General features: G+C 42.0%; 1 protein-coding gene across 1 annotated transcript; it reads left to right on the forward strand.

Moving 5' to 3' along the window:
• Positions 1–327: 327 nt before the first annotated feature.
• On the forward strand, positions 328–9,483 carry dhx34 (DEAH (Asp-Glu-Ala-His) box polypeptide 34). Its single transcript, XM_058633617.1, has 16 exons — positions 328–1,322; positions 1,426–1,737; positions 2,269–2,523; positions 2,611–2,713; positions 2,830–3,047; positions 3,130–3,304; positions 4,108–4,301; positions 4,382–4,483; positions 5,535–5,798; positions 5,989–6,162; positions 6,386–6,491; positions 6,694–6,800; positions 6,908–7,174; positions 8,073–8,261; positions 8,984–9,128; positions 9,217–9,483. The coding sequence occupies exons 1-16, from the start codon at positions 618–620 to the stop codon at positions 9,345–9,347; spliced, it is 3,447 nt and encodes a 1,148-aa protein (XP_058489600.1). The 5' UTR covers positions 328–617; the 3' UTR covers positions 9,348–9,483.
• Positions 9,484–10,255: the final 772 nt, after the last annotated feature.

The following is a 10,255-nucleotide window of genomic DNA, read 5'->3' on the forward strand; positions in this document are numbered from 1 at the left end:
ATATAACACCTTTTAAAAATTCTGATCTGGACATATACCTCAACACAATCTCCAATTTAAGAAGCCCTATTAATGTATTACAATTCTACAATTCTTTACAACTGAATAACCCCTATGTTAGACTAATTTTTATATACAGTATGTGTGTTATATGTTATGCTATTCTTGTTTTCTGTGTGATAATACTATGTTTCTTATTGTGTGGTAACCAATAAAGATTTATTAATCTTACATAAAAAATGTATTTATTATGTAAATAAATACATATTTTCTTGAATCGACTCGAATCTACCTACCGGACGAATTTAGAAGACGGAGCGGAAGTGGTCCCACCGTATTATTGTTCCCCCGCCCTCCAGAAGTCCTCAACCCTTTTGCAGTAGCGGGGATTTATTTGTCTTTTCTTATAGTGAGTGATAACATGTTATCGTACTAACTTGAGACAGTATTGAGGCCGTGTTCTCTCTCTGTTTTATGGAAATGAAAGGTGAAAAAGACGCGTTTCCGCTGTGAAAATTGAGCTTTTAATTTAGAGACACCGGCCAAGATTATGAAGTGTACGTGGAGTCGTAGTCGTGTGTATTTCGCTCGTGTGCGCTGAATACACTCACGCGCGTATGGATTCAGACGGCAGGAGAGACAGGTGGGACTGGGACAGCCCGCATTGCAGAGCTCAGCTGGACGAGGTCTTCTTCCGCAAGAATGACTACATCCAGACGGGCAGCCCGGAGCACCGGGAGTTCTGGGCTTTCTTTGACCGCTTCCAGAGGTTTAAAACAAAGAAGGACATGTGTGGGTCGGTCGGAGCCAGGGGGAGAAATGGTGACAGGGACGAAGAAAGAAAAGTCAAGGGAAAGACTGCAAAGGTAGATCTGGGCCTTCCTGTGGAGTATGATGCTCGCTACAGGATCAACGTGTCAGTGTGTACAAGAGATATTGAGGAGCGAGTTGGTAAGTCAGAGCACAGAAACAGGCAGAGATCTTCAGGACCGGGGAATCAGGAGATCTCGGATTGCCGCCTGGCTCTACTTCACTTTCTGGACTTCAACCAGAGGCAGAGTTTTGGCAAACTGGCCAAGCTTCGCCGGGAACAGAAGAACCTGCCCATCTTTCAGTATCGAGACAAAATAGTGGAGCTGGTGCGAATACACCCCGTGGTTGTAGTGGCTGGTGACACGGGCTGTGGGAAATCCACCCAAGTACCTCAGTATCTCCTGTCAGCCGGATTCGACTACATCGCCTGCACACAGCCTCGACGAATTGCTTGCATCTCCCTCGCAAAGAGAGTCAGCTTTGAGAGTCTGAATCAATATGGATCAAAGGTTTGTTCGTAAATGCTGGAACACCAACCAGATCCTAGACATGTCATGCACTCATATAGTCCAGATCATGTCAAAAATCGCTAACCGTAGATTTCTGTTTCAGGTGGGATTCCAAATCCGCTTTGAGACGACACGGACCACAGCCACAAAACTGCTGTTCCTCACCGAGGGGTTGCTCCTGCGACAGATCCAGCAGGACAGGACTTTGGCCGAGTACCAGGTAGTGATCGTGGATGAGGTCCACGAGAGACACCTTCACTGTGACTTCCTTCTCGGGGTCCTGCGCACTCTGGTCGCCGAACGGCCAGACCTGCGTCTCATCCTGATGTCAGCCACCATCAACATCAAACTTTTCTCCCACTATTTCAGTAGTGCTCCTGTGCTGCAGGTGCCAGGCAGGCTGTTTCCTATACAGGTGAGCAGAAGGACGAGGATGAGAGCGATGTAAATAACAGGGTTAATAAATGCATGGCACCATTTTAGGACGGTACGCTGACTGATGGAGGCACCAAAAGTGTCACAATTGCTTCACAAAGCAGTCAAATTTAGTTCAGTCTTTGAAAGAATTTACATAGGGAGTCAAAATGACATCACTTTTTTGTTTGATTTAGTCTTGGGAGTTTATTAGTTGGTCTTGAAGGTCTAGTGTGTAAAAATCACAAGTGAAATTATTTTCATGTGGCAGAAATTGAAGTTTAAAACTATTATACTTTTTATACATAGATCTACAAATATATATATATATATACTATTTTTTAACAATAGCCCACATTGGACAAACTTATTTTTTAGTTTTGATGCCAGCTGAAGGCTACATAGTCTCATTTGTTGCCCAACATGAGAAAATTATGAATTATGAAAAGGTGCATTATAGTGTTTTTAATTTATTAAATCGTATTTTTTGTACTGCATTCAACATGTCCTCTTTTTTTCTTCCTGTTCTTAGGTGATTTACAAGCCCATTCCTTCTGAAGAACAGGCCTCACGTTCTGAGAAACTGGATCCCAGACCATACCTGCGCATCCTGCAGGGCATTGACCAACGTTACCCGCCAGAGGAGCGCGGCGACCTGCTCCTCTTCTTAAGCGGCGTGGCAGAGATTTCTACCATCCAGGAAGCGTGTCAGGTTTATGCCACACACACACAACGCTGGATAGTGTTGCCGCTTCACAGCACGCTCTCTCTGGCTCAGCAGGATAAGGCACGATAAGATTTGTTTGCATTACAGTTCACATACGGCAACATTTGCTATCGGTTCTTAATTGTTTGTTGTGGTTTTTTGACTCAGGTATTTGACATCTCTCCTCCCGGGGTGAGAAAGTGTATCATCTCTACCAATATTGCCGAAACCTCAGTGACAATCGATGGTGTTCGCTTTGTTTGTGACTCAGGTATAAAACTAGCACATTCATAGCTGAGAATTAACCATAAAAGCTCATCATAAAATTGTCATTTCATTAACTTGAACAGCAAAAATATAAGTAGATTTTGATTTGTTCTTTTCTAGGAAAGGTTAAAGAAATGAGTTTTGATCCTAAGGCCAAAATGCAGCGTCTGCAGGAGTTCTGGATCAGCAGAGCCAGTTCTGAGCAGAGGAAAGGTCGAGCCGGTCGCACGGGTCCTGGAGTGTGTTACCGTCTTTATGCTGAGTCAGACTACGACGCCTTTGCACCTTATCCGGTTCCTGAAATCCACAGAGTGGCTCTGGACTCCCTCATTCTCCAGGTCTCCGGGACAGCATTCTCAATTCAATATCTACCTCTGTAGTTAAATTCTTAAATGATTTGATTTTGTTTTGCTCTTTCAGATGAAGAGCATGGGTCTCGGAGATCCGATGTCTTTTGTCTTCATTGATCCACCCCCAGCTGCTAGTATTCAGACTGCAGTAACTTATCTGAAAGAGCAGGGGGCGCTTGACAGTCATGGTGAACTGACTTCTATTGGGACGTTGCTGTCACAGCTTCCTGTGGACGTGGTCATAGGTAAGATTCACTGTGACAAAACCATTTCTCCTGTTTGTTTATTCATAATTTGTTTATCTTTCACTTACAATTGCAGTTTTAACCTGCCAGCTTGTGGTTTAAAGGGATAGTTCAGGTTTTTTGAAGTGTGATTGTATGAGGTATTGATATATTATCAAGACGCTGTATGTGCCATCGTGTGCTGCCTTTTTGTCAATAGAGAAAATCAGCAATTTTACATCATGGCAGACAGAGGTTGTTAATCCACTGCTGCCTCAACTTTAGGTTCAAATATGTAATCGTGTGACTTTCAGTGTTTAGAATTCTTTATTCAGTTTTAAATGACACAAAATTACCAATTGACACAGCTGTAGAGCAGCAACTCCTGTGTCTCCTCAAGCTAAAAACACCAGTTTTCTCTATGAACTTCAGCCATGTTATCAGTGTCCGTGTCCCATGGGCATGGCAGCACGAGCAGTCGTGTGCTCACTGAAGTCAATACTTCATACAACCACAATTCAGAAAACCTGAAGTATCCCTTAAAAACTGGTGTTGACAACGTTTTCCCTAAAATTCTCATCATTAAGTTAAAACTGATTGCACAGCAAATCATTAATTTCATTATTCCTTGTTTAAAACACTACAGAGAAGAGGATTCCCCTCAATATCTACATACAGGCATATTTGTATTGACAACACCAGTTCTGAGGAAAATCACCTGTGTCCTCACTGCTGTGTTTTTTGGACAGATACTAAACAAGAACAGCTTGGGATACAAACGTTAACTGTTGCCCCTCTAAATGTGTCTGTTTGTGTTCATGCAGGGAAGATGCTGGTCCTGGGCTCTTTGTTTAACCTTGTGGAGCCTGTGTTGACTGTGGCAGCAGCCCTCAGCGTTCAGTCACCATTCCTGCGCAGCTCACAGAACAATCCAGACTGCGCCACTGCCCGCCAGCCCCTGCACAGCAACCAGGGAGACCCCTTCACCCTGCTCAATACCTTTAATGCCTGGGTGGAGGTCAGCAAAGGAAACATAAAGTGTATTTTTTAATGTCAGCATAGTAAACACAATAACGGCTCATTCTTTGAAAACAACAGGTAAAGGGGGAACGAGGAGGAGGCTCAAGGAAGTGGTGCCGGAGGAGGGGCTTGGAGGAGCAGCGGCTATATGAGATGGTCAACCTACGCAGACAGTTCAGGGTACAGACACAGCAGTTCACACTTTCATAGTAAAGCAAAGTAAATCAAGTGTGAGGAGATTCTCCTCCTCACACGTGACAGACACTATATGAACAAAAGTACTTGGTCACACCTGTTAAGTATTGAATTCAGGTGTTTCAATTAGGCTTTGGACTAGGCCCCTTATCTCCAATGAAGTCTGTCTTCATTCTTAATGCTTCAGCATACCAAGACATTTCGGACAATGCTATGCTTCCAGTATGACTGTGCCCTAGTGCACTGTCATGTTGGGGCCAGAGCACAGAGCTCTGTAAGCCACGTTTTAAAGATGATAAACTATCTGACCCAATTAAAAAAATATAAATCACTACAAAAAGAAACATTTCCATTCTATAACATTTGTGACCATTTTACTGTCATTTCTGCAACACCAGACATTTTCATTTACAAGAGATACATCAATCAAAATTGAATTTTATGCATGTGTTATTTAACAAATCTAAAGTAAAAGGCTGGAAGAAAATTCAGCAAAATTTATTTGGTGACCCAAAAATTATCTCCCATGACACATCTGTGGGTCCTGACCGAGTCCCTGGAAATGATTGTGTTAGAAAATAGTGGCTGAGAACGTGTGGAAAAATTACAATTAACGGAGAAAAGATTTTATAGGCGTGTGGAAAAATATGTCTCGATGACACACAGGAGCCATCGTTAACATAACTCCTCCAGTGTGATGAAATAAAAACTCTCAGTGACATTTATCCGCACTTTACCCATTCACTTGTGTGCAACTGCACCTGCCCCTAATCTACTGCGTTCTGCCACTTAATTTAAAATTCCTAAAGATGAGGAAATGAAGTAGAGAAGAAGAACAGATTCTGCTGTGATGCTGATAGAGAAAGAATGAATTTGTCATGATTTGAAACCTTATTTTAAAACACTTGGCGACTTTTGTATTCATTCAAATTTGGCGAGGTGATTTGTAAGTAACAAAGTCAGAATAGATATCTTTATCACTTTACTTAGACAAGAGTTTTTTTCATTTTTCAACATCTTCCTTTGTGGTGAACAGGACTTGCTGAAGAGCCACAGCCTGCTGGAGTCGGAGAAAAATGCTGCCTCTGATGGCGATCGTGGGCAGCGCAGGATGAGGCTCACCGAGAGGAAGAAGCTGCATCAGCTGAAGAGAGATCACGAGCAGCAAGAGGGCGGCAAACGTAAGGTCCTAAAGCTGGAGGAGGGCCAGGACGGAGACATGTCTTCAGGATCAGACACAGAGGAAACGAGCCGGCGCAAGAAGGACAAGGACGGGCCAGGACAGAATATGGACATTCAGGTTGTACAACAACATTAAAGAGATGAATGAAATAGAAAGACTGATTCACTGTTTCCTGTCTAGACTGAGAAATGTCATGTGGGTTCTGGCAACATCACATCATATTATCTTTGTATGAAGAGCAAAATAGTTGTTTTTTTGTGTCATATTTGAGATACTGACCGTGATAATGATGTTTGGTCTGCAACAGGAAGTGAAGTTCAAGTTGCGTCACAACATATCTGAGCTGCAGGAGGCGGTCACCGTCAGTCAGGACATGTCCTCGCGCCACCAGGCCTTACTTAAGCTGCTGCTGTGCCGAGGACTCTACCCTCAGCTGGCGGTGCCCGATGAACACAACACCAACCGCAAGGACTCAGACCAGGTCAGGCTTCCTGCTGCACCTCTCACTGTATCGTCAAAGGTTTTAAAAGCAATCGTAAATGATGAAGATATGAGTCAAAAAACATGTATGTAAATATGGATTTTTTTAACAATTCTGCCTGTTGCTGCTTCTTCTAGACAATAAGGGGTAAATCAATGTTTTGTTAAAGCAGTTTTTTTTCAGTAGTGATGAAGAAGTTTAATTTCCCTTTGACTTTGTGCAGGTGTTTCACACAAAGAATAAGCAGGGAGTGGTGATGCATCCAACCAGTGTGTTTGCCAGCGACCCAGAGGTCCTACTTATCCCAGATGATGGTGGCAGCGAATTGGGTAACACCTCATTATTACTTCTTGTAACCGTGGCACCCGTTTCATTCCCCTTGTTTGGTATCACAGCTACTTTTGGAAAGATGTGAAACCTTTATGAAAACACATAAAATAAAACAGATAAGTTGCTCACAAAAAATTATCTTATTCGTGATCTTTCTCAACATTTATGCCAATTTCCCAAACCATTTTTCTCTCTCTGCAGGGTCCGATCGTAGGGACAGCAGCAAACATCAGCTGCTCGCGTTCGTCACTCTGCTCGAGACCAACAAGCCATATTTGTCCAACTGTGTGCGAGTTCCAGCGCTGCAGGTTAGTACCAGATGTGGGACATTTCTATCCCTTTTAATTCATCCTGGATTAAAACCCCTCATCTTTTACCAGAATTAACAGTCTTTCTGCCTCTGCTTGCTCACCAGGCCCTGCTGCTGGTTGCCAACTCTATGGACAGCAACGCTGACTGTGCACGTCTCGTGATGGACGGCTGGCTGGAGGTGGAGCTGAAGCAGCCCGAGGAGGCGTCGAAGCTGCTCTCCACGGCGCTCTCTCTCCGGGCTGAGTGGGAGCGCCTCCTGCTGGCCCAGCTTGGACAGAGCACAGAGATGAGATCAGCAGCCCAGGGCGTGTCCCGTAAAACCATGGAGAAGCTGAGCGATCGTCTGGTCCGCTTCCTGCTCTACACTGAGGTACCAACACTCTCGATGGCTCAGATTTCTCATTAGAGCACAGATACCAGACACATCAACTGACAAGTTGATGTGTCTGAGTAGGGTAAATTTAAATGCAGTTTTTTCTTACTTATGTACTTAAAATATGTTTTGAACTAGGGCTGAAACAATTACTCGATTACTAAATTATTTTGATAGTCAATTTATCAGTTTGAATGTTATTTTTAAAGAATTGAAACAAGTTTTTTGATTTTTCAGCTTCTTAAATGTCAATATATTCTGGTTTATTTGCTCCATATAACAAAGAAATGATTCAAACTGAATAATTTTGCTTTTGTGCACAAAACAAGATGGAGAACATTATCATTTCCAGGTGTGGTAAACACTGATAAACATTTTCTGACATTTTATGGACCAAACAATTGCTCCATTATATAAACGATTAGGAATGTAATCTTTAATTGCTGCCCACAGTGTAAATATTTAATAAATACATGTATGACAAATAAAAATAACACATTGAATGCACCACACAGGCTATTGAAGCCATTCACAGTGGATGCTGTTATTTTCCTCTACAGCAGCTCAAAATAAACTATGATTGTTGGATTATGTTAATAGTTATCAGCGGTTATAGTTCAACAAGGGTTAGTTAAGTGGAATTGTTAATGGTGGGTCTAATATTTATTTTATACTCTCATTATACCTGCACTTATAACTCATAAGGTGTGATCTGTGTGTGTGTTAGTAGTTGTTTACTCCTCGCTGTAAAGATAACTTTTGTCATCTTCCTTAAACACCAGTTAATAACATCCTGTGTTGGGTGTCGCGCTCTCACAAAACCCTAACTCTCATCCATTTTGTCTTATTTAACATTCTACTCCCTGTTTCTTTTCACGTCTCCTCTTTCTTCCAGGTCAGTTACAGCCTGCGGCGACTCACATCTTTCCAGACCCAGAACCTCTACATCGGGCCTCAGCCTGAGTCTGAGTTTCAGGGCAAACTTCCCGATCTGAACCCACTGTTTCCAGGAGCAGATGTCAAGCCACACCCCATCAAAGGAGGCCTGCATGTCACCAGCTTCTTCACCTACAACTGTCTAGCTGTGAGTCTGTCCCTAAAATTATGGAATTTTGAACTATAACCCACATATTCATGAAAATATCACCTATACGGAAGGTGTGAAAACACATTCAAATGAAACACTTGGTGCTGGGCAGGATTCATAAAATGATAAACCTTAGAACTTAGCATCATTGAAATACTCTCTATCCTTCAGTTTTCTGCTGACAAAAACTCAAAAACATTAAACATCACCATGAACACGTTCTTCAGAAGTCTTGAATTTAATTTGGTTTTCATCGTAGAAGTCTATTTAAAGAGAGCAGCTTCCTAATGCCTGAAATGAAACAGGGAGTTTGTGAATAAATAAAACAGAAATTGATCTTTTAAAAGGTTGACAGTGTAGTTTTAGTTGTGTGTAGGGCTGCAACTAAGGATGATTTTTTATAATCATTTATTCTGATTAGTTGTCGATCCTTAAAATGTCAGAAAATGTTAAAAAATTGTGTTTCTCAGACCTGTCACATAAATGTCTTGTTTTGTCCTCGAACCAAAATGATTGCATTTGTTTGTTGTATGGAGCAAAGAAAGCAGAAAATAGTCACATTTTACAAGCTGAGAAATCAGAGAGCTTGTTTTAATATCCTTAAAAACACTCAAACCGATTTATTGATCGATTTATAATTAATTGTTCAGTAAGAAGTCAAACGTGTTCAAGTGAATAAGGAGTAATTCATCCTCCATCCTTGTGTTTTCCCTTTTCAGGACTCCAAGGATTTGTACAGTGAGTGTTTACGCACTTTCTGGAGTTGTCCCAACTGTGACCTTTACATGCCTCTAACTCCACTGGAGCGCATGCAGCACGAGGCCTCCTGCAGGCCAGCTGGAGAACAGCAGCAGACGGAGGAAGGTCAGGAGGTTTTTTCTTTTAAATCAGAATTAACTTGCACAAAATGATCACATGAACACCAACCGAGGGTGTGTGTTGTGTTTTTCAGAGCCTGCAGAGGGAAAGCCCGGCCCGTCGTCGGTGTCCAGTCTCAGCAGAGTTTACCACTGTGACGTCTGTAACAAAGACCTGACCCTCACCTCCACTGAGATCCTCAAACACAAAAGGCAGCACAAGTAGCTCACACCACTACACGACCACAGTTCTGCTGAGGATAAACTGAATCTATGGAATCATTCTTTTTTTCATAGCATTTGTGACACTCGCTCTTTCTTCTGTACTTATAAAACGTTCAATTAAATTGCTGTCCCCTGCCCCTGGTGGTCGCTGGATATATTTCCTGTTGCTTCCTGCTTAGCAATAATCAAAAAGTAAACAAGACAAGTGATGGAACAAGAGACTGTTTTTTAAAATATAGAGTGAGGGTTTAATAATGATACAAACCCACGATATGTAACACCTCAAAGCAGCACATTGGCACAAAGTCAGAAGTAAGACAGCACGGAAGATAAAAACCTGTCTCCAAAAAATAAAGAATCAGAATAAATATCTCAATAAATAAATAAACAGGTAATATCTCATTAATTACTTTGAAACTAATAAATACGTACAGTTGGAAAATATGCACATTGGCAGAAATCAATAACGGAAAAAAAAAAGGAAATAGTACTGAATACAGAGTTACTTATAAATCATAAGTTATTGATTACTCAAATCAAAAGGCACATTTATTAAGATGTAAGGATGGGGCCTGCAGTTGTGATCACATGACTGTCAGTGCTGTACTCTAACACCATTTCTGGACCAGGAGTAGCAAACTGTGTGCAATGGCTTTACTAGTTCTGTGTGTCTGCACCATCGAGTGAACGTGTGAATCTGTGTGTGTGTGTGTGTGTGTGTGTGTGTGTGTGTGTGTGTGTGTAAACGTCTATGCAGTCCAAGTCTGTGTGATTATCGTGTGTGTGTGTGTGTGTGAGAGAGACGTGGGGTTAATGTAGGATCAGGTGATGGCAGTCGAGTGACTGAGTTTGTGTTTCCTGTCCTTGTGACTGGATTTTTTTTTTTAAGACGTTGGACCAACATTGTTG

The sequence above is a fragment of the Solea solea genome, chromosome 7 (genome assembly GCF_958295425.1).
Source record: "Solea solea chromosome 7, fSolSol10.1, whole genome shotgun sequence".
Classification (NCBI taxonomy): Eukaryota; Metazoa; Chordata; class Actinopteri; order Pleuronectiformes; family Soleidae; genus Solea; species Solea solea.